A 23,993-nucleotide genomic window follows, 5' to 3' on the forward strand; every position below is an offset into this window, starting at 1 on the left:
CTGCGCGAATCCATTCGCATTCCATTAGGATCTAACCAGTGCGGCCAGCGCCTCTGGTGAGAGCCTGCGCGCTCAACCCATGCAGTCTCCGAAAGTGGTAGCGTCTGCGCGCGTATCTCAGAAGCGACGGTGTTGCGTGCCTAACAAAACAGAAGAAAAAGCAGTTGTTAAGTACGAGCACCAACCAGCTCTTTCATATGGTCGCCACATGTTGATTATGATCATGATTTCCATACTAGGGGCACATACCCTGTTGTGATTATTGATTATAATTTTCTGAATATAATGAAGTTTTACATAACCACAACGGGGGATAAGCCAGGAAGTGGCCGGAACACACTTAAGAGGAAGCTTTAGCTCGGGCCCAACTCCGACGCGGCCTATTCAAATCTCAGAAACGCTTTTCTGGGATAACTCCTGGACCGATTTTAATAAAATTTGTTGCATTTCAGAGAGATAATTAAATTCTAATGACTGTTGGAAGCGAAAATCGATTTAGGGTCTGAATTTTGCAAAAATAATTTTCAAAAATTGGAAAGTACGAAAAAAAAAATAAAGCACGAAGTTTACAAGTTCATAGCTCTGCATCAAGAACAGATATCGCGGTTACGTAAAGGGCATCCATTAGATCATTCAAAGCGGAAAAATTTGATATGTCAACTTATATCCTACGTGAATTCGTTATGTTGTGTACAAGGGTTCTGTAAAAGCTGTATTTCTATATTACAACTTTTTTTAGATTCATGTGTAATATATAGATTTTATCCGCTTTAGATGTACTATTGGATTCAATGCGCAGAATTGTGATATCAGTTCTTCATTGCTGAGTTACAGAGTTGTAAACTTGATAGTTTCGTTTTCTGAGAATTTGCGATTTTTGCCAATTTTGAATAAAACAATTTACGACCTAAATAAAAAATTCGAAACCTGACAGTCACTATATAGATTTTGCGTTTTTCTTTTAAATGCAACAAACCTCGTCACATTTGGTGCAGTGGTTGACGAGAAAAACGAATTACCCTTTTACATGTATTTAGCAGCACCTGAGCTAAAGCTTCCTCTTAAAGTACATCAGAATAAATTGACAATCACTTGAAGTATTCTTACATGATTTGAATGCGAAAGCACTAAGGCTTCTCTAAGTTATCAACTTCAAAACTCTGCCTTAATCGACCTTGCTCTAATTTCTACCAACCTTAATCCACTTTAATCCACTTTGCTCTAATGTCTACCAACCTTAATCCACTTGAATCCACCTTAATGCACTTTAATTCACCGTCATTCACTTCGCCGTGGGGGATTTCGCAGTGCGAGCCGCAGCAGGTCCAGCGCCGGTAAATTGACGTCATCACTTTGGTCACGTGGGTTTTGGTACCATCGGATGTGAACGCCGGATATTTCGCTTCGTGTGGCATATGAGGCTTTCGCCTTAGCAAATGAAGAAAGCCAGCCTATATTTAAGATTTGTCACATTGCGTAGTACGGGTGCGTAAGAGCGCATGCGCCCGCGTCAGTTTCCATTTGTGACAAAGGCGCAGAAGTGAATGGGGAACTGTATGGCAATTAATTATACCTACTTCACGAAAGCTTCGATTCACGTATAGATACCAACGTGTACATTGAATCCGCATAATTCTTTAGCTTGATATATTTCTTCAAACGTTACTCGACCCACTGAATGTACAAATTCGCGATGTGCTTCCCATAAATAGGTATTCCAATTACCCGGAAATTTCGTTTGATGAGATTTCTTTTTTCGAAACCACGCGAGATTACTTAAACTACTCACGACATCTTAAATGGATTAATTACAAGATCATCTAAATACAATGCCAACAAACGTTGTCAGTTTCGACAGACGCATTGCAATGTGAGGAAATGTCTGGCATCGGAATATTTTTGTCCTTTTCCTTGAGGTTGCCGGATTTTTAGCTGTTCTTTTCTGACTGAGTTTATTGCAGTAATTCTATAGCTCTACGTAAATTAAATCTTCCAGCTACAATGGACTGCTGTAGTTACAGATTAACTATCTGTGTTCACTTCCCTTTCCGCGTCTAGTGATTCGCACATGCTAAAACTATTTCACCTGCTAGTTCCTGCCCACTTACAATGTGTTCGTTTATGGTTGATAGCGCTGCAATACGATAGCGCATCAACGCAGTCACGTGGTGTTATTTCATATTTCACGGGCTTTCTTTAAACGCCGTAAAAAAAAAAAAATTACCACGCAGCACGCAACTTGCCACACACAAAAAAATGGATCGGTCGTTTCTGAATCCCCTCTACAACGTGACGAAACGCATTTGGCCCTAAAGTGAACATTAAATAATTGCATAATTGATCTGAGTTACTTAACTAATTAAGCTGTATATAAAAATATTCTAAGTAGCGCCACCTGACGGGAAACCCATGTGCTGTTGGTTTCATTTAGCTGCGGTTATAACCACTTTTTTTAATAATCATCATCATCATCATCAGCCTATATTTATGTCCACTGCAGGACGAAGGCCTCTCCCTGCGATCTCCAATTACCCCTGTCTTGCGCTAGCGTATTCCAACTTGCGCCTGCGAATTTCCTAACCTCATCATCCCACCTGACTTTCTGCCGTCCTCGACTGCGCTTCCCTTCTCTTGGTATCCATTCTGTAACCCTAATGGTCCACCGGTTATCCATCCTACGCATTACATGGCCTGCCCAGCTCCATTTCTTCCGCTTAATGTCAACTAGAATATCGTCTACCCACGTTTGTTCTCTGACCCACACCGCTCTCTTCCTGTCTCTTAACGTTACTCCTAAGATTTTTCGTTCCATCGCTCTTTGTGCGGTCCTTAACTTGTTCTTAATACCCTTGGTTAAAGTTTCGTGAAAAACCTTGTATACATTGGGAACATTTATGCGTCCATCTATACAGTCGAACCCGGAGAGTAATCGAATCTCAAGGGGATCACAGAAATATTCGATGTATAGGTAATTCGATGTAAACAATAAAAAGTTGATACGGAAATTTTCCATGGAATTTTACAGCCGTTCAATATACACAATAATTCGTTATATACGGGGGTTCGATGTATCCGGGTTCGACCGTATAGACTCGGCAGGCGTTTCGTCCTTGTCTGTTTCAACGCGATAGGGTTAAGGGCCCCGTGTCGCAGAAAATCCGGCGTCGGCGCCGTAGTCGGCGTCGCCGTGAGCGGAAGTTGACGTATATGTTCTATGCGGCACTAAAGTTATTCTATCACTAACGTTGCTCATACCTCGTCTTACATTCTTTACAAAGTTATTCCTCGCAATTTTGAGAATGACAGCCCGCAAACAAATGTCACGAAACAGAACACCGATAGCGCATGCCTTTTATGTTAAATCTTCTCAGACTGAAATATTAAAAGTTCGACACAATAACAGTAGATCGGCCCTCGCAAGAGGCCGCGTTTCTATACCAGAAAGCGCGCCTTCGTGCACAGCGTTCGCCGCCAGCGTTTCCCGGTAAACGTTACGGTTGGTTACACAAGCTGCAGTTGCCGGGAAACGTGAGCAGCAGTCGTGGATCTTTGAATGCTATCACGTTCCACTCTTGAAGGCGAAGCTCAAGCATCCTCCAAATTTTCTTTCGATCCCGTTTTAGTGGTTTTCCAGTGTACGCTCTTGCAACAAAATTATTGGAATGTGACCGACTAGACAAAACAGCCGGCCTTCTTCGAACGTAGAACGCGGTCGGGTAAACATCCTCTCGGCGTCACAGCTGCCGTTCGCAATGCAGAACAACGTCAGCCCGCTGTGTTAATTCGCTTCGCAGCCCATCGCCGACGTTTACGTATACGCGAAGCGCGGGAAATGCGACGCGATTCGCCATTGTCGCCTCCATGTAAACACGCGGCTACTCAATAAAAAAGCAACACGCTTTCGTTCACTCCACGCGGCAGGCTCTGAATACATTATTTCTCTTTATATATGCCGGTTCTATATAGCGTAGTATTCATATATTAATGTTAATATGTTATAAGCATTATGATATACGAATATGTTTCGAGATAGTGATTTTGAAAGTGTCCAACGAAACGCATTGGCGTTCCAGTTGCTTTTGTGCTTAAGTGCATAAAACAGCGTTTTCTTAAAAAAAAGTGAGTGGAACAACGGTGCATTTTTTACGGCAAGTTTGACGGCGCATATCTCCAAACCGGTGCCATCGTCAGAATTCGTTTCAAGTGGATATGCCTTGTAAACTCACTTCGTACCTTGAAATATGTGCCGTCGGCAACCAATTAAAAAGTAAATTAGCGTAATTATGTTAATTATTTAATTAAGCATGTCGACTTTTCGTAGAAGTAATGGTCAGCTCATTGAGTAATTTAGATCAAGGGTCAGAATATTGCTATTTGCCACAGACAGTTTCTTTTTTTAATTTGGTGCAGCTAAAAAAACAAACACGCTTTATATAATAGAAGTGTATTGGCGGTCTATGACTCACTTACACCCAAAAAAAAGGGTGTAAGGATGTGAGTCATAGAGCGGCTTACACCTCAGTTCATTCTTAAGCGCGTAAATATTAAGGGCGTGTATCGGTCAATAACTCACACCCTTACACCATCGGTCTATAAAACACACCCTTACACCCAAGGTGAATGGGGGTGCAAATCGGTCTATATCTCCCACCAAGGTTACTGGTGTAATAATGTGAGTTAAAGACCAATTTACACCCCCATTCACTTTTAGGGGTGTAAATTATGCAGGGTGTCATTATTAAGGGTGTAAATTGGTCTGCAACTCACATCCTTACATCCCCATTCACTTTTAAGGGTGTAAATCATTTGCGATGCACCAGGCGTGGTACCTCGATGGTGCGTGGTAAGAGACCGACGGGAAACTCTGGCGTTTAACAGTGAAATATTAGATAACGATAACTCGACGTTTACTGTCAGCTCGGCTCAGACCAGTGCATACACGCCGCTACTCAGCAGGAATATGCTAGTGTACTTCTATTCAGGAGTGCAGCCGGGGGTGGACAGGGGCACACCAAGGAAATGACCCCCCCCCCCCCCCTTCCACGAAAAAAAAAAAAAAAAAAAACATTGCGTGACTACGCCACTGCTTCTAGCGTGCGTGCGCGCTAGAAGCAGTGGGCGAAGCCGATTGAGCGAAGCGTTGACTCGTTTCGTCGTTTTTGCAGCCAAACGCACTCCGCATCACTATACGCCGTCAAAATGCAGAAAGGAAAACAAGTGTCTCGCCTTCCAAGTTACGCCCATCCTGGAAATCCTGCGCTAATAAGAGTGCGCCGCGGATGGTTTGTTTGGCCTTAGCGGCAGGAACGGTTCTGTCGGTTCCTGCAGCATATCTGCATGCGCGAAGGAGCGCTATACGAGTTCGCTTCTGCAGAGATTCCCGTCCTGTCTCGTCGGTTTATTTATTTCTTTTCTTTACAACCACTGCCGCTGTGCACTTCCGACTAAAACTGACGCACAAGGTGACGGATGTCTCAAGAACCGGCGCGCGCGCGCGCGTGCGGCACCCCAAATTCAAATAGTTAACTCCACCGTACGCGCCACGCTTCAAAACTTGTTGCATACTTTTTTTCGCAAATATTGACCCATTACAAATTGTAGCGCCATCTACGAGCGAAATTTAAACTAAAATATCAATATTTTATTTTTATTACGGAATAAACAATGTTATTTATAATTTGTAGATGACAGGACAATTTGTTAGTGGGAGATATTGGGCAAGCGATGAAAGTGATGTTGCAAGTATTTCTTACTGAGGATCCCGACTCGCAAGGATACGAACAACCAACAGTGAGAGGCACGACGTAGCGAAAACATGTGCTTCCCGAATGACGGACGCGTGACGCACTGCCGATGACGCACAGTCTGGACGGCGGCCGGCGCCGGTCTGGCAAAGCAGAAAAAAAAAAGCATACAGTGGCAGCAAGCTCAGTGCGGTCCCCCTCGGCACGTTGCAGTCTGACGAGAACGACCGCGCCGCCGGCAGCGTGCATCGCAGTCCTTCCTCTGGCAACACCGACCGCACCGTTGAGAGCCTCCGCCGCCGCCGCCGCAGACCAACAAACTCTCTGTGCAGCCGCCGCTTGTCCGGCTTCGGGGGTGTTGAATTTTTTTCTTTCATTCATGCCGCGGTCTTGCATTCGTGTAACCTAACCGTGCGCGTCGAAGAAAGAAGCGAAGACGTTCCCGTTTCTTTTCTTTTATTTCGTGGCGGGTGTTGGTGCGGATGCGTCCTCGGGTGTGGTGGTGTAGTACACCGGCGCACCGAGTGCATTTCCTGCCGCCGCCGTGCGTGTTGTGTTGTGTGCGCGGTGGCGAGTGGTCCGTTTGCAGCTTCGACGAGTCTTGCCGGTCGTCGTCTTCGCGTTGCAACAGCCACCGCCGCGACGATGATGACTTCTTGCAGCGGCTAGTTGCTTCGAAGTGAAGACCGACGCAACGCCGGTTTCGTTCGCTTGCCCCCGAGCGCCCCGTCCCCTTCCACCGGAGAATGTCCGCTGCGGCTCCTTCGAATGAGGTAAGTAGTACGAATATCGTTGCGTCATTTGTTTTTAAGCCCATCGCCTCCGGGTGGGTAGCCTTAGGGGGTTTAAGGGACTACCCTGCGTAACCGGGGCTACGGCGTCAACCACGTCGTTCTTGCCGGCGATCATACTGGCGGAGCCGGCGGGAGTTTTGGAAAGTCGGGGGGGAAGGGCTGGCACGGCGTTAGGCCTAACGAGGAATGTCACTGACCTTTGTCTAGCGGCGGCTGGCCCGGCTTCGGTTGTTTGTGACTTCGCTTCGGGGAAAGTCCCCACGGCCGCCGAGGCTGGCTGTCGTCGTCGGAACGCCGCCCGTCGCGGCATTTTATGTTGTTTTCGGTGTTATTTCTCCCGAGTTCGGGATTGCGAAGGGGGTTCTTTTCGAAGGTCCCGTAGCCCGCCGGTCTGTTTACTTGCCGCCGGCAGTATCGGAAACCAAACAATCGAGCTCGGTTACGGTCGCGAAACTAGCAGAGAGCGAGAGAAAAAAAAAAAAAAAAAAGCGGAGCTGAAACAATGTACCGCTCGAGCTGTATTGCTACGTGTGTATGTATGCAACTTTTGTTTCGTAAAGTAGCGAGTGACATTGTTCTCCTACGCTTTTTTAAAGAGTAGGAGAGTACACAGGTATTTCCTCGCTATTGTTCTGTGCAGTGGACTACTGCGCCCGTTATTCGCGTGCGTTGGAGGTGTTCGTGAGGTAGCAGGCAGTCGTGATGTTGAGAAGTCTGTTGAGAACTCGCCTGGCCACTCCGCAAACGTCACTTAATACAAAACGTTTTTCGAATTCGGCCCCTAGTCTTGAATGAATTTGCCGATCGCGCTATTCTGTGTGTTGTTACCCTTGTTACGACTGTGTTGGCCCAAACAACCCCAATATAGTAAAGTGCTTAGCTGCGCTTGCTTTAGGGTTTGAAGTTATCCACAAAGTAAACGGGATGCGATCCGAACAGAGGCATTGCTTGGCATTATCGCTCAATCGGTATTTCGGTTGGTTTTAAAAGCTCGATTTTTTTTTTTCTTAAGTGGAGAAATTTCTGGACGGAGTCTGCGCTAAAAGTGTGTGTATAGATGTCGGTCTTGGACTTTCAAAAAACAAAACTGAACAAAACGAAAGCGATAAACGGAAAAATTACAACACGCATCGGAGTGTTGCCGTGTCGCTTCGAAAGTTATCCTCGCGCTGACTACTTTCGACGCCGCTACGAACTCTCGCCTCGACGAAAGAATGGATAAATTTAAACAATTTTTTTGTTATCCCCCGACCACGGGGGTCATGACCGACACCTCCTTATCGATCTGCGTGCGTCAGGCTCCGTCGAGCAACAGCGAATGAACTACTGCGTTTACAACGGCGTAAACAACGTCGTTGACGGCGTAGATTTGTTGAGCAAGTCTCTGCGCGTTCTTTCTTTCTTTCTTTTTTTTTTTTTCTTCTGGTATTCGGGGGGGGGGGGGGGGGAGGGAAACTAGAGGAACAAAATAAAAAGAATGTTTGTTCCGAGGGACAGTGCGTCGTCTGGTCCGATAATGCGCAGTCCTCTCGGGAAGACGAAAGACGTCAGCCAGCCCCGATTCGGCCTTTGTTGTTGTCCCCCCCCCCCCCCTTTTTTTTTTAAAATTTATTTCTCTTCCTCTATTTCGTGCCAGACCGTAAAAACGAAGAGCGCGCGTGCAAGTCATTCATTTTGTCAGTCCCTACATCCGGCGCGCCGGCCTTCACCGACTTTATTTGTTGTTCCAGCGTATACGTTACTTTTTTTTTTTTTTTTTTTTTTGCAAATGAGTCTGCTCCATGCACTTTCGCCGGTCGGATGTCGATCTGAAACATCCGTACGTTGATCCGTTGATCTTCCAGCTATTTTCGCTTGCCACGCAGAACGGCACATTGACTGTGCTGGGTTAGCGAAGTTGTCATTGTGAAATTGTATGACCTGTGGCGCTAACCCCCTTTTATTTATTTATTTAGTGATTCATTTATAATGCCTTAAAACACCCCCCGCAGAGGGAGCATTGAGTAAGGGGAGGTTTAGAGTAATATGTAGTTAGTAAAGCAAGAGTGCGATAGATTATTAACTCCATAAACATACGGAAATATACACGAGTGGTAGGTATAGACAATTACTGAGCATCTGTACACAGAACAAGGGAAGAAATGCGCTTGCAATAATGCATGTACAATTTGACAAAAATGCAGCAACAACTGACACATTATAACAAAAGCGGTACTCGGCAGGCCTCACCATACATTTTAGAAAAAACATGGGCAGCTGAAACGATTTCACCGATTTTATAAATACTTCGCTGCTACCAACTCTTATTGTGGACTCCTACTACTACTACGACCGCGACGCTGGGCATCCGTCAAAGAAGACGCGGCGGCAAGTTTCCTATCAAGATGTGAAGCTGGATTTCGTCAAAAGTGGACGCTGTAATGCGCGTGTAACATGTGATAATACTCCCTTGCCTAGCAAGGGGTTCCCGCTTGGCTCACATAACACAAGCTTGTGCAGCCGTATCATTCCCGTGTAGCCTGATAACCACCGTGATAATTTAACTCTTAGGTGTAAGCGTTGCCTGATAAACTCGTAGGGGCGCCAACTCGCTTTCTCTGATGAGCCGATAACATTCCGATAGCGAGCGCTCTCTGGTCATTTTTCTAATATTAAGCGTTCCTATCTCCAGGTCCTAATCTCTGAGCATTCTGTTCGTGATGTCGTGAATCACATTTCTCTTCATTTACAGTTAACGGTACAGCGGGGAATAGATTGAATTTCAGTGTCCACGAGCTTCACGTGCCGGTATTTTGTTAACGTAGTTTCGTGTGTAATGACGTACAGAAGCGTTTTCTGAGGCAGACGGAATTCTTTTTTGAGAATCATTGTGTATATCATTCGTCATAGGATAGTTGTGTGAAGCTTTCAGATGTGCATGATAAGTCTAAGATGTAGTTCAGTACGTTTGAAGTGAAAAGAGCATTGTGTTAAATACAAAAGCAATTTATGGTGTGACTTGGGGAGCCTACTGACTTGTTCTTGTAGATATGTTAGTTTAATAGAAGACCATGGCATGGAAGTCACTTCTATATCAGTTAAATATAGTGCGCAAATAAGAACGACACAATAAAAGACAACAACACAGGCCCGTGTCTATCTTGTGTTGTCCTTAATTTGCACACTATCTTTAGGTGACATTCACAATAAGACAACTTGCCAATCTTGAGTTACCGTTGCTGTATGTGCTGCAGATGTATGGCACGCAAAATTTCTGTTTCAGTACTGTTTTAAACAACAAAACAGTGCAAAAAACTGAAGACAGGCGGGAGAGATGAACATGCAAGCCACGAAGCGCTGTTCATTCCTTCTGCGTGTCTTTGTTTCTTGCACTGTTTTGTTGTCCGAAAGCAAGCTTACTAACTAGCGCAGCGTGGCATGCTTCTTAGACACTTGTTTTGAAATAATGCACAGTGTGTGTAATCAAAGATGCCATAAAAGTGTACTTTTCATAATCAAAAGCCACTAAAAGGCCTCTTGGGTGATATATTGAGCTCCTTCCTTTCCTGACTGATAAGAACAGGGACACTTTTTGAGCATGTCACATTTTTTTTTTTTTTTTTTCAAGCCACGGTGTCTGCATTTCAAGATTACAAATGCTTGTTGTTCAGAGGCTAACGACACCGGTGCACTTGAATTCAAGTGCCCGTTGAAGAACTCCAGTCTATCAGAGTTGATTTGAATCCTGGAAGAAAATAGAAAGAAGATTATCAGGGTGTTATGTGCCAAAACCACGATCTAATTGAGGCACACCATAAGGCACACCATGAGGCACACCTCCGGGTTAATTTTTGGCTACCTGGTGTTCATTGACGTGCACCTAAATTTCAATTCACAAGTGTTTTTGCATTTCACTCGCATCGAAATGCGACCGCTGCAGCTGAGGTTGAACCCGCGGTCTCAAGCTTCGCAGCGCAGTGCCGTAGCCCATGGGATACTGTGGTGGGTTATTCGGATCCCTGCACCATTACATGTTTCATAGCGCATGTTTTGGTATGATAGACCCCATCATTTACTATTACTACTAGATACTAGATATGATTACTAGATGGGGAGCTCCTGTTTGAATACATGGGAATCTAGATGCCTTTGGGCCTTCAAGGTGATGATAAGTGAAATGAGAGCATACTTAGGGATGTCTGATGTCACTTTGATATACTGGTTCGAGGGCTTCAGGTGCGAAATTTAGAATAATAAAGTTCAGTCTTCAATTTTTTTCTGTAATCAACCTCTTACCACAAAATTAAATCAAATAGTTTTGAAGCAATGCTTTATCACTCTAAGCTGCGTTTCTCTTTACGGCCCCTTTTAACTGTCGTTTACTTCCCACACCATGGTTCGCAGAGGAGCGTGAAAGAATCAGCCGAAACCCCTCCACAAGGTACCGCCGCGATGCCGACACCTGTCACTGGTGCCGCTGCCTCGACGGGAGCTGCGGCCGCGTTGTCCAACAATGTGGCGGCCGCTGCCACGTCCAAGGAAGGTGGTGAGGAGGCCAAGCAACCGGCCAAGATGTGCGCCAATGACTTCATCTTTGGCAAGCTCATTGGCGAAGGCTCCTTCTCCATGGTAAGCCTCTTTTGTACTCCTTCCGAAAGGTCTGAACATACGGGGCTGAAGAACAATATCTATTCTTTCTTCCTCTTTCTACATTAGAGCACTCCTTGACACTTTAACCCTTTCAGACGCCACTTTATCCTGTTGATTTAAACATTAATTTCACCGCATGTCTTGCATCTTCAGAATCATAGAACGTGTGCATCTGCAGAAAAGTTTTAAGAATTTTCAATTCTTTAGGGAGTTTTGTCAAGTTTACACAATGTCGACTCCACGCGTAAACTCACTACAGGAACATCAGATATGAGAACATCAACTATTTTGTGTATTGAAAAGCTTGAAAAACACTTAACCAGCTGCTTGAAAATTAAGCCCGGTGCATGACATTGTGAAAAGCAATGAAAGAAGTGAAACCCGCTGCATACAACAACATACTGACTGCCGAGCAAAAACAACCAACTGTCTGCCTTCCCACTCATTTTACTGAAGCTTTTAGCGCATATTATCCAAAATTGCAGCACAATTCCAATCATAAGTGTTTCAAGATATATGTGACACATTTTGAATATCATTACTTTCATCCATGCGTTTGCTGTTCATGTACTATCTTGGTGTACACAATTGTGTAAACGGCGTCTGAAAGGGTTAAGTGCGAAACATTAAAAAATTAAAAACCCCCAAAGGAAACAATTCTTTTATTGCATAAATTTGCAAGATACGCCGTGAATAAGGAGGTTCGGCGAAAACAAACAAAAAAATGTATTGCGGAAACGTTTTTAGCAATAGGTGGGTGACACTAGGCAGAACACCAGAAGCGAGCTTCACCTCAAGCCGCCTATGGCTTTATTTGGAACTTGTACGAACTGCTCTTGGAGGTCGTATGTGAAGCGAAGGAGAACATCGTGTTTGCTCGCCGTTTTCTGTGCGATACCATTGCAGGCTGGAGATCTTAGTTTGGTCTTCCTCCTCTGATCCTGCTCTAACCCAACAAATGGTGCCTGCTGCCTGTCATCCAGCGTTGGCCGAATGCATTTTAGCCAGAAAACTCTGTACTCGCAACCAGAACTTGTCAATAAAAAAAGGTCTCTGGTGTGCTGGTCATGGTGCCTGTAGTATAACCACTTCCGGAACTTAATAAAGGGGAATCGAGCCGCCAAAACGAACATTTCACCAGACTAAAGAAACTATTGCTCATAATGCTGTTTAACATATGCTATAGAATTATTCATTGCCACACGAAACCAAAGGGCAGGTTAAGAACTATACTACAAGAATTAAACTGGCTTAAGATCTGTGAAGGCTATTGTTGCGAGCTGCATTGTTGGCTGTCAATTGCAGATAACATCTGTGATTGCTTGCAATATGCTCAGAGGCATAAAGTGGGCGTTATCACCAAGGGCATCTGCACATGTGGAGAAATCAAACAAAACACTAAAAAAAAGGATTATCTTTCAGTACTTTATGAATGGGTCGCACATGTATATGGGCACTTATCTCTTCACCTTTATTGCGGCTTTTGCATGCACGGTTGGTTCTTGTATTTTATCAAGTCTCGTCTTATCTGCGTCTGATTGAACATATTCGCCTTTTTCTTTTTGTATTATAAACAAGCTATTGTCAGACAGCCAACGTGTCTGACCTTAGCTGTGCCCTTTGTTTGCCTAACCTTGACAAGCATTGTCACCACTGGTAGGAAGATATCTCTTTACATATGATACAAAAAGATTGACTTCAGCATCATCTGCTACGTTTCAAGTGACCTTCTTCTTGCCTAGTACTGCTGGCATCAAAATTGTACAGGCTGTCGGTCTTGCGAGAAATCGCCATAAGGGCAAAGCAATGAATGCGATAGCAGCATGTTAGAATATCATACGAAGTGCAAGAATCGTAGCTGTAGTGGCAGTATGAATGGAAGTAGACATAAGCTAAGTAAAAATGAACTGTTCTGCTGGGGGTCCCTTGTTTGAATCCTTCCATCGGGCAATTTCATTTATGTTTATTAATTAAAGCCAACGCCTTTCTTAGTGGCTTTACGACCACTTTTCCCCATCACGCATGTTTCAAACCTCTTTCCTGGGCCAATCCCAGAACTAGTGCACAGCCGTGCCAATAAAATGACATCATTTTCGGGTTTGAGCTCCGTTATTGTTTTGTGCTTTTGATATTTGAGTCTGAGAAGGTTTAAGATAAAAGACATGCACTGCTGGTGTTTTGTTTCATGGCATTTGTTTGTGGGCTGCCATTCTCAAAATTCTGAGGAATAATTTTGTCAAGAATCTGAGACCTGATATGAGCAACTTTAGTGATAAAATAGTGTTACAATATAACCCGCATATACCACATGGCACATAGCATGGCATGGTATATCTCACACATATACCTAAATATATGCGGAACCTCACAGCGACTCCGACAATGACGGCAAAAATTAGCGTGGTGTGCCTATATAATTGCTATCGCAATAAAAACAGTTTTAATGTGTAATTCTGGCCTGCAACCAGTGAAGCAGTGCAATTTTGTGCAGAGTGCAGGCCCACATTCTCAAATATTCAGTTCTTTTTACCTGAAGCCCTGTGAAGAAGGAGCTTTGTCTCTGGGCCAACTTCAGTCTGCCTTGTCAAGTACATCCGAAACAGAGAAATGCTCTTGTTAGACAGTCACGGAGCTAATTTGAAGGAAAATTGTTGCATTTGAGGGAGAGAGCTGAATTTTACTGACTCTAGGAAGCAAAACATTGATTTAAAGTTTTAATCTCCTTTTCGAAAATTGCTAAACATTTGTAACTTTCAAGAAGTCTGAAGGACGAAGTTTACAGATTCAAAATAGACAGTATCGAAAACAGGTATCGCAGTTCTTTAAACTCTGCGGGTTTGAACTTCTGAAGTGGACAAGTGTGATGTATGAGTTTACACCTGACATAAAAGTGCTGCGATGTGTGCAAAAGTTTTTACAAAAGTCGCGCTCACAAATTAGGCGTGTAGTTGAGAGCGGTGCATAATACATTGATTTTTTGTCCACTTGGGATCTCTCGATAGGTGCAGTTTTACACCAAGTGAGGTCCTCGTTTACTGCCTACTTAGAGTTGTAAACGTTTGATAATTGAGTTGTCTGAAATTTCGCAATTTTTGAGAATTTCTCTAAAAAAAAAGATTCATGACTTACACCAAAAATCTGCTTCCTACAGTTGGTAGATTTTTAACTTTTACCTCGAAATGCAACAGACCTCATCAAGATTGGTGCAGCGATTTCCGAGCAAAATGATTTCTCCATTCCCGTCAATTTAGGTGGGAGCATTCGAGGAAAAGCTTTCACCGGCTTAACTTTTGATGCTGGCAGTACAGCGGCAACGAAGAAAGGTTAACACGAATGACCAGCAACTGGGAGGGGCAAAATTGCAATACATACGCTCACCGCCTGTCCAGGAATAGGCAGTGAGTTGAGGGTGTGCCTTTCCCGTGTTTGCAGTGTGGAGGAGACGGCAGTTATCTACAACCTTGTCTGAGCGATCGTGAATCTGTGCCACGATTTCTTTTTTATCTTCCCTCCGTGTTCTGGCTAGCAATCACTCCTTCCAAGCTGCAACTGTCTGCTGAACCGTACTCTCGTGCGGTGCAAATGGGAGCGGCCTAGTACTCTTGCTATCGGCATGTCGTCAGCTGCAGTGCCGTGCATTGCAATTTCGACGCTCCGATTGCCAGTCACTTGTGACACTCTCTTCCTGTCGCCACTGTGCATTGCGAAAGCACTAGTCTGGGAGCGTTAGTCTGTCATAAGAATGCAGGTCTAAGAGGCATGGTGCCGAGATTGCGCAGATGACTAATCAAATGACATAAATGATAAAACATTAGCTTGTCAGTGTTGCTGGTCTTGTGCGTGCTTGCGTGTGTTGGTTTTCTTTGATTCTTTAAAGCTGTTGAGTGGATTATATGTGCTGGCATCCATCGGGACTAGTTCTTATGCGTCGTCTGCTCTGTCTTCTGCAGGTGTACCTGGCCAAGGAAATTCGTACCAATAAGGAATATGCAAGTGAGTACAGCACGGGCTTACTTTCTCTTTCTAGTAACACACTCATTGCACTGTCCTTAGTTTGCAGAGATGCATAATGAAGGTGTACAGTTATGCCTGTTAAGGCAAGGAGGGGTAATACAGTGTCTAACCTTGATATAGCAAAGGATCACATATACCTAAGTGACAAATTTTTCAGTGTTCCTGAACGCTGTAGCAGCGTTTCTGGCACTCTGTGAAGATAATGAGCTTGACACAGCGCCAGAAATGCTGCGAGCCGTATACATTGACGCATCTGGTGCAGAGCCGCTCGAAATCTCGCGAAAGTGATCATTCGAGAATAACGGCCATGAAGTCACACTCTTGTGGGGGTGATTCCCTTGGCATCCCTACTACCTTGTCGACCTCCTTAAGCCTGCTTGCAAAGTACAAATTCCTAAACATTAAGTGCTATGCCTCTGCGTTTACTGTTTCTTTTATTTGTGCAGTTTCTAAATTTCAATTGTTTGTCACTAAAGGAGGACTGCATTGCAATCTAAAAGAACCAGAGACGCAGCATAGCAAGTTACGAGAACGTTCCCTGCGCCTGATTACCCTAATTTGAGAAATAACCTCAAAAATTGTGACCTCACTGTGACGTATACAGGGGCTGAGGTTATTGGTCATGGAATTCGAGAAAGCCATTAATTTTCTCCTGCAATAATCAACCCTTTTCCACAGCCTAGTGCTTTGGTAGAATAGCGACATGTGTGCATGTTACAAAGTTATCGCTCAATAAAATAAGCGCCTACATGTATCAGAACTTTCCCGGCCGTTGTCACCAATTCTGTAGCGAAAGGATATTGCCTAATCAGATTGCGTGTGCAGCGCGAAGAGTTGTGTGCTACATTCTGTAACGTATGCGAGCTGCAGGAATTACGCTGGAGTTTACTGCGATAAGCCACATAAAAATGGCCAATGCATTTGACTCGTCGATCAGACTTCAATGAACGACGGCTGTGCTTTGCTGCCATCGTCGTGTTTTGAGCGTCAATTATTTTTCTGGGCACAAGTTTGCCCAATTAAAGGGTTAAATTCGTGACTTTCAGTTTTGGGCATTCGCCTTGTTCTTCACCATCACCATGACGTGACAATATAGTTAACCACTCGTAATGCATTTCAGGGTTTCTTGTCAGCGCCCCCTTGTTCACACCAGCTACTGGCTGGGTGCGACTGTGCGCAATTTGGAGGTTTGAACAGGCACCCAAAAGCTACAAAAAGCAGTTTCTGTCCCGTGTCGCCGCATGGTATTCTGTGCCGAGTTGAGAGACTTTATGAATTGCTTTTTTTTTTTCTTCACCCCCCCCATACACAGTCAAAGTGTGCTACAAGCAGCACATCATCCGCGAGAAGAAGCAGCGAGCCATCATGCGCGAGAAGCAGATCCTGCGGATACTCAGCGCTCGGCCGCACCCGTTCTTCATTCGCCTTCACTCCACGTTCCACGATGCAAACAAGCTCTGTATCCTTTTTTTTATTGGTGCTTTTCTTTCTCTATTTAATCGGAGTGTGGGGTGCCATAGACGTAGTTCCTCGTAATGCCACCTAGGGAGAATTCGGGCCCAACTGTCCGCGGCGAGTCATTAAAACGTTGTCATAGCAGTGAAAATGCATGTTTTCTTGGAACTGAGTGTTCGTAGTTGTGGGACCTCCCATAATACCATAATCTCTGTTTGCTCACTTGTACTATGAGTTAAACAGCTATATTGAGTTGCAGTTAATGAGTTAAAAAAAGAGACATACGATTGGCACCGACACTTAATGAACACTGATCTTCTGACTGCAGATGTAGGTTCAGCTCCTGCCAGCAGTAACTTGTTTGTTCGTTCACTTGCATTTCCCTTTTTCTTGTTATTTCTAGATTTTGAATAAAACCTCGGTTAAATGTCTTGCACTATCCTTGGCTCCATTGCCTACAAGGGTTGTTACCTGATTGCTTGAAAGAGATTTTTTTTTTAAACCAGTGGACTTTAAAGAATGTTTGAACTTTCGAGTTATGTTTTGCATTCCTTGACCTCGGTGCCCTGCAGATTTTGTGGTCACCTATGCAAAAAATGGGGAGCTCCTGCCGCACATTGTCAAGTATGGGTCGTTTGATGTCGACGTGACGCGATTCTACACGGCCGAGATCATCTCGGCATTAGAGCACCTTCATTCTTTAGGCATTGTGCACAGGTGAGAAAGGTGGTCGTTGGAATGGCTGCCCCGAGTTTACTACTGATTGTAGGCTTGGCAACATTGATGTGATAAATACCCTAAGGGTCACTTGGGACAAGTGCTACCACATTTCCTCCAATCTGAGCTGCCCCAGAATCTAATTCGCCTGTCATAAGGGAATTTTTAGGCCACCTCGAACAGCTTTTGAACTGTGCTTTTTTTTCCTCTTTCTTTTTCGAATGAATAGGTGGTCCTAAACTTCGAAACTGTTAGGTGGGACCCCCTACAATGAAATGTCATATCCTGTACTACACATCAGTGTTTTACTTTTTTTTTTAATGGGGTTTGAATGTTTAAACTCGGGCTTATGCCTGGAGTTTGCGTCATAACCCGAGTGTTTTGTAATGCTCTCAGAAACTTCACTCTGGCAGCCTTGCATGTTTTTGTGCTGTACCACTTGGTACCAAGTGCCTTGAAATTGTTTTGTGGCGTGTTGAAGGTGTCACTATTGTTCCTTTGAAGGAACTCCTGAAGAGCAATACTGTGCTGAATTAGATGGACAAATTGCACATCCGCAACACCAGAAAAGTCAGTCTTGTCGCACATTCAAGGATTGATGAGGCAGAAAAGGCGAAAAAACAAATACGACGGGTGATGACACTGCCTCGGAGTTCCCGCACTAGGTGCCCATGGTAACGTGTATATTTTGTGGAGTGTCTGCTTGGCGCTAGTTAAAATTTTGTTGAGGATAAAAGGATTGCATTGCACCAAGGACTCAAAGCATCTTAGTACAGAAAAGGCTCAAACATATGAAAGCACTTTGAAATCCGTGCCGTAACGCTGACATGCCGGTGACGCGGATTGCACGCAAAATCTAGGAGAGGGAAACTTTGACCCTATTTTTTTTTCTCCGCTTGTAATAAACCTTTTTCCTCAAAATATTAATAAAGAAGAAGTCTTGAAAGAAGCCTCCATTCAATAAGCTTCCTCTAATTCAAACTCCATTTGATCGGAACAAATTTTTTGGCCCCTTCAAGTTTTAATTGTTGAGATTCGCCCGTAGCATAGTAGTGCGGCTCAAATCATTTTAAAGCAAATAACTTTCCTTGGGTCTTTCGCCAATTTTTCAATATCCTCACTGGAAGAAGTGTACGCTTTAAAGTGGAACAAGTGTACACCATCCTTCAATAGAGCCTTTAGCTTTTTTACAAGCGTTCGGCCATTAGCTTGCATCAAGAATCGGCGGCGGTGACTGCTACACAATTTTTCTTTTTGCTGTTCCGTTAGCACTTGCAAAGGTCCACTCCTGTTCTCACTAAAGCATTGCGTTTCTCTGCAGGGACCTTAAGCCAGAGAATATTCTCCTGGACGAACGAATGCACATTCAGATCACAGATTTTGGCTCTGCTAAGATCATTTCTAGGGATTTCTGTGGTGAGTTACATTTCTTTATAGTACAGGCTGCAGTTGTTTCAAGCGCACGTTAAATGCATAAACGCTCTCCCGAGACATCCGCTGCACTGTTTTTAATTACGTTTTGTTGCATTTGAGAAAGAAAGTTGCATTCTAGCAACCGTTAGAAGCAAAGTTTCGATTTAGAACCTCGTGTGTTTTGCAGCATTGCCGAAAATCGATAAGGAAAAAAATTAGAATGAAGCAGGGCACGAAGTTTACAGGTTTGGAATTGGGCAGCAAAAATAGATGTTGGAAGCAAAAATAGATGTTGGAATATGAGCTTACAGCTTGTGTGAAACCGTTACGATGTTTGCAAGGGTTTTTGCAGAAGTTATACCCGCAAATTAGTGGCGTATTTCAGAGCTTTGCATAATACATCACTTTTGCTTGCTTTAGGCGTGCAAATGGGCACAATTTGCAGAATTATGATGTTGTTACTTATTACGAAGTTTTACACAGTTGAAAACATGTACTCAATCTTTTTTTTATTATATTCATTTTTTTAGGAAAGATGGCAACCTAAATAAAAAAGAAATTACTTCCTAATTTTACTAGGTATTAACTTTTTCTCGGGAATGCAATAAACCTCATCAAAATCAGTGTGGTAGTTGCAGCGAAAACCAATTTCTTCGTTTCCATGTATTTAGGCAGGAGCCCCCGAACTAAAGCTAACTGGTATGCCTTGCTCATTCCAGATGAGGTGGACATTGGGGAGATCGAGCTCAATGGTCACAACTCGTTCGTGGGCACGGCACAATACGTCTCCCCGGAGATGCTCTCGGACAAGAGCTGTTCGCCCAGGTTGGTTGGCCAGCATGTTACTGTTCTTCCTTCCTCGATTTGCATTTGATGTAAAACATTGCGGAACGCTTCGTTTTACCCTTAGTCGCTTTCTGTGCTGGGTGGCTAGCTTTGACCCTAGCTTTGAGTGTGAGCAAAATTCTGTTGTGTAATGTTTCCACATTTGAATTGCCTTCGTTTGCTTGTTCTTCCCTATTCGAGCTTGTTCACACCGGTGACTCGCTGAGGTCGCGTAACCAAGTTGGTCGCGCAGTGACCAAGTTGCAAATGGTCGCCTCGGACGAAGGCAACTGTTTTGGGTCAGTCGCTCGCTGCTCGATTTTTCAGTTGTGCAGCTGCAGTCGCAGACCTACTAAAGCAAATGGTGGCTTGGGCGCGAGATGTCTTGCTTGTGGTATATAATGTGGCTGTGACAGTGCGAACATATGTGAACAGCATCAATTGTGAGGGCACTTCTGTGCGGCGACAGGCCGATCGCACTTGCTGGTTTGAACATCGGCCACTTTTGAATCGTTCCTTGGTCGCCACTTGCGGTTGGTCGCGCGAACTCTGTCAGTGGCCGATGTGAATGCACCCTTTGTGTTACTGAATGTTGAGACGAATGTGGCGAAGTTTTGTTAATGCTGAACTGCCCTCTTTTGTGAAAAACGACTTTTTCACCCACTGCAGTAACTTATTGGTTATGGAGTCTCAGCCTGAGACCCCATAACTTATTGCAGTAACTTATTGAGATAGAGGTCTCAGCCTCCGCATTTTGATGTGGGTGAAATGAAAAAAAAAAAATGCTTGCGCGCTTAGATTCAGGTGCATGTTAAAGAATCCCAGCTGGTCTAAATCAGTCCGAAGTCCCTCACTATGGCATGCGTCATAATCACATTGTGGCATTGGCATGAAAAATCGCACAATTAATGTTTTTAATCGAAATTCTAGTGGAAAACTGTTGTGATGCCATCAGAGTCCAGCTGGTTGCATTGTTGCTTGGCAGCACTCGAGTACCACCTGCCTTGGTTGCTTAGTGGCTATGTTGTTGGGCTGTTAAGCACGAGGTCGCGGGATCGAATCCCGGCTATGGCAGCCGTATTTTGATGGGGGCGAAATGTGTAAACACCCGTGTACTTGGATTTAGGGACACGTTAAAGAACCCCAGGTGGTCCAAATTATTCTGGAGTCCCCCACTACCGAGTGCCTCATAATCAGATTGTGGTGTTGTCTCGTAAAACCCCATAATTTAATCTAAGCGCGCAAGTATAAAGTGTGTTGCTTGGTCTACGCCATTCCTATTCTTGCTTAAGTACAATTGATGGCATTTAAGTTGTTGCAAAGTATTTACTTGTTGGGCTTAATTTTAAATTAGGGGGAATTGTGCAAAGTTTCTCGCATTTTCTTTTACTTGACATTCTATGTCAACTTAAAGAAGTTTTTTAAGCCCTCAAGGGGGTGTCGGGTAGGTGAGCAGGTGAACTTGAATCTCACTGTAGGCCCTTTTCACGATTATCAAGCTGTCTCTACTGCAGAAGTTCGATTGACAAATTAGTGCTATACTTTAGAACAGTGCAGTTTACAGATTTCCGTTTTTTTTTTTTTTTTTTGCCATGTTAGAGTTGCACACTTGATAGCACTTTAGTTTTTCAGATTTGCAATTTTCAGCTATATTTGTGCAAACACTGACAGCCTAAATAAGAAATCTGCTTCCTACAGTCCCTAGACTTGTACTTCTTTTAAACGCAACAAACATTATCAATGTCTGTGCAATAGTTGCCGAGAAAACCCATTTCTTTGTTCCCATGTGTTTAGACAGGAGCTCCCGACCTAAAGCTTGCTCTTGAAACAAAAAAACTTTGTGAAGTCATCCCCTGATTTCTTTGCTCTGACCTTCTCTTTCATTCCTTCTCTTTGCAAACAGCACTGACCTCTGGGCTTTAGGATGCATCGTCTACCAGATGATTTCCGGCCTGCCTCCATTTCGAGCATCGTAAGCTATATATATTTTTTTTCTTGTTTTTTTTTTTTTTTCGGCCCCACATAGCGACCCAGTTGTTTCATCCCTGATCAGGGAAGGGGTCGTGACGTTAGCTGCCCAAATATTTTGAGCTTGTCACTGTAACTGAGAGTAGGAGGGGCCAATATGGGGTGTACTATGCATAAAAGAACTGAGCTCACAGCGCACATTTTAGCCTGAAATTTTAATTTGAAGTCCCTGCCCCTCCCCCCGAAAGTGGCCACCATTTTGGCATAGCTTGTATGGTGCCAAAAAGTGTGGGACCACTGGCTCTGTCGTCCGTTCCCGAAACATTCCGAAACCACGTTTTGAAAACAGCTTTCCATGCTGCATTAACCGGAATGGCAATGCATTTTGTTGCAGACTATGAGTACTTACCCCTTGAAACTGGTGCACAGCATAGTTTTTAGCGAAAAAGTTATGCTTGGAGTACTACTCGCAAACGTAATATATGCCCCCCCCCCCCCCCCCCACCACCTAGAGTCTTAAAATCTAAAATTGGGTTAATTAGTAACCACGCTTAAGATTACTGCACCGGTGCTGTGGGGCTTGCTCAGGATAAAATTATTATTTTGACTCGAATTCCTTATTTTTTAATAACCAGAGACTGGCCATTGATAGAATGCATGGCGTAATAGCATCAGCAATATTCACTAGCTCTTGAAATTGTTTTGCTCAGTCCACGTTGTAGTAGTAGTTGCAATGCAGGCTTATGTGTAAAGCTCCTGCGTTCTGTTCTTCATGTCTGCCCAGGAATGAGTATTTAACGTTCCAGAAGATTCTGAAGTTGAAGTACGAGTTTCCCGATGGCTTCAACCCTGTGGTTAGAGACCTTGTGGAGAACCTCCTGGTAAGTTTAACGTTTAACACTTAATCCTGCCTCTTGCATGACAAGGCATATTTGGCTTATTCCACAGCCACATACTAACATTATGGTCTGCAACTGCTTCATTTTTTTGTACACCCAGCATGCTATAAATAGGCCCGAACTGACGGATGACCACTTGCGTCTCTTATCCAAGAAAGCTGTGTTAGAAATGGTGTCTTGATGGTGTTTTCTGGTGTTCCTTTTTCTATTTTCTGTTTGTTCAGTAATATTGTCATGTGTACTGTTACTTAATGTGGGAATTCTCCTGCACTGTCTGTTTCGTTGCTGCTTTTGTTACCTGGGCTTGGCGGGGTTAAGCTGCTAAAATTATCCTCACCACTAAGGCGTAGCTCATCGTGTACCAACTCGGCCAAATAAACCAAATCAAATCAAATTAAAAAAGTTGCATTTGTTGAGACGCAGAGGAGCTGTAGGGTACCGGGCTCGTAAATGTTGGTTCCGGTTCAGCCTTTACGGCGGCTCCGGTAGTGGTGCAGCCATGCTGGAAGGAAAACTTACAGAGCCATTTGATGTAGCACAAGGCAGATTTGGGAACCTTTTTTTTTTTTCTTGGTCAAAATTAGCCTGGTTCTGGCCCTGAGCACCTCATTTTTGCCAAAAAGTCACCAAGTGACTGATGATGATGACTTGCTGGGAATTAATCATTCCCATGTGTTCCTTATTATTTTTTTAAAGTATATAGCCTTCAGTCACCTCTTGTGGCGTCAACTATCAAAATGTGGTACAGGGGAGACATCTGCCAATTTTCTCAAATGATGTGAGATCTCCAGCCTGTGCTTTGCCTAGAGTAGTGGCTTTGGTGCATCAAGATGACTCACCAATAAGCTCTTCAGTACGTCTTTGGAAGTAGTGAAACTTAGGGGCCTGTATATCCCTTGCGGTTAAAAGGGGGGGGGTGAGGCATTGTACTTAACCAAAGCTCCTCGAATAATTTTACTGGCTATTTGCATCATTAAAAAAAATTTTTAATACTCCAAAAAGGCGAAGTTGTTGTTAAGGTGACTAAAAACTGATTAAATTTAGCGACTTCCTTGCTAAGTTACCAACACTGGCGCATAGTTCAGTCCATATATCGGGTATGGATACGATTTTTGTCCGATGCAACCATACATTTTGTTATGTATTCTCGTGGCCCCCTTTCAGTTTTCAGAAAATAAATTTGAATGAAGCAGGCCCGCTGTAGCTGCGTTTTACTGCAATGCTAGCCAGAGCAGTGTGGAGGACATTGTAGCATTTTAGTAAGTTCTTCTTTAGGAAAACTTGGTAACATTGGTTAAACTTCATCTGCTGTCATCCTTTCTATTGGCCATGAGTTGTCGCGCTGGCTGACACTCCCAGGGCTAAATCTCTAGTACGCATAATACCCAAGAAAGTGGATGAGAAAGTGGTACCGCATGTAGCTTAATTGCTAAGAGTTTCATCCAATTTCATCTACTTTCATTTCCCTTTACATTATCATTTTAACGTTTCAATTAAAACAATTAATTTGCCCTATGCTTCCCTTGCTTTCATTT

At 43.8% G+C, this 23,993-nt stretch overlaps 1 protein-coding gene across 3 annotated transcripts in view; it reads left to right on the forward strand.

The window, feature by feature from the left end:
• The first annotated feature begins 5,799 nt into the window (after positions 1–5,799).
• Positions 5,800–23,993, forward strand: part of LOC119453106 (3-phosphoinositide-dependent protein kinase 1-like) — a 32,970-nt gene continuing 14,776 nt past the window's right edge. For 2 of the 3 annotated variants that reach the window (XR_007467000.1, XM_037715106.2), the window contains exons 1-9: positions 5,800–6,517; positions 10,922–11,146; positions 15,118–15,160; positions 16,494–16,640; positions 17,209–17,353; positions 18,675–18,769; positions 19,486–19,591; positions 21,495–21,563; positions 22,344–22,440. Coding sequence is in view for 2 of the 3 variants with exons in the window: in XM_037715106.2 (XP_037571034.2) it covers positions 6,491–6,517; positions 10,922–11,146; positions 15,118–15,160; positions 16,494–16,640; positions 17,209–17,353; positions 18,675–18,769; positions 19,486–19,591; positions 21,495–21,563; positions 22,344–22,440 (954 nt within the window). In the remaining variant the exon portion in view is untranslated. The remainder of the gene's footprint in view (positions 6,518–10,921; positions 11,147–15,117; positions 15,161–16,493; positions 16,641–17,208; positions 17,354–18,674; positions 18,770–19,485; positions 19,592–21,494; positions 21,564–22,343; positions 22,441–23,993) is intronic. The other variant, XM_049667550.1, reaches the window with a different exon arrangement.

The sequence above is a fragment of the Dermacentor silvarum genome, chromosome 5, assembly GCF_013339745.2.
Source record: "Dermacentor silvarum isolate Dsil-2018 chromosome 5, BIME_Dsil_1.4, whole genome shotgun sequence".
In the NCBI taxonomy this organism is placed as follows: Eukaryota; Metazoa; Arthropoda; class Arachnida; order Ixodida; family Ixodidae; genus Dermacentor; species Dermacentor silvarum.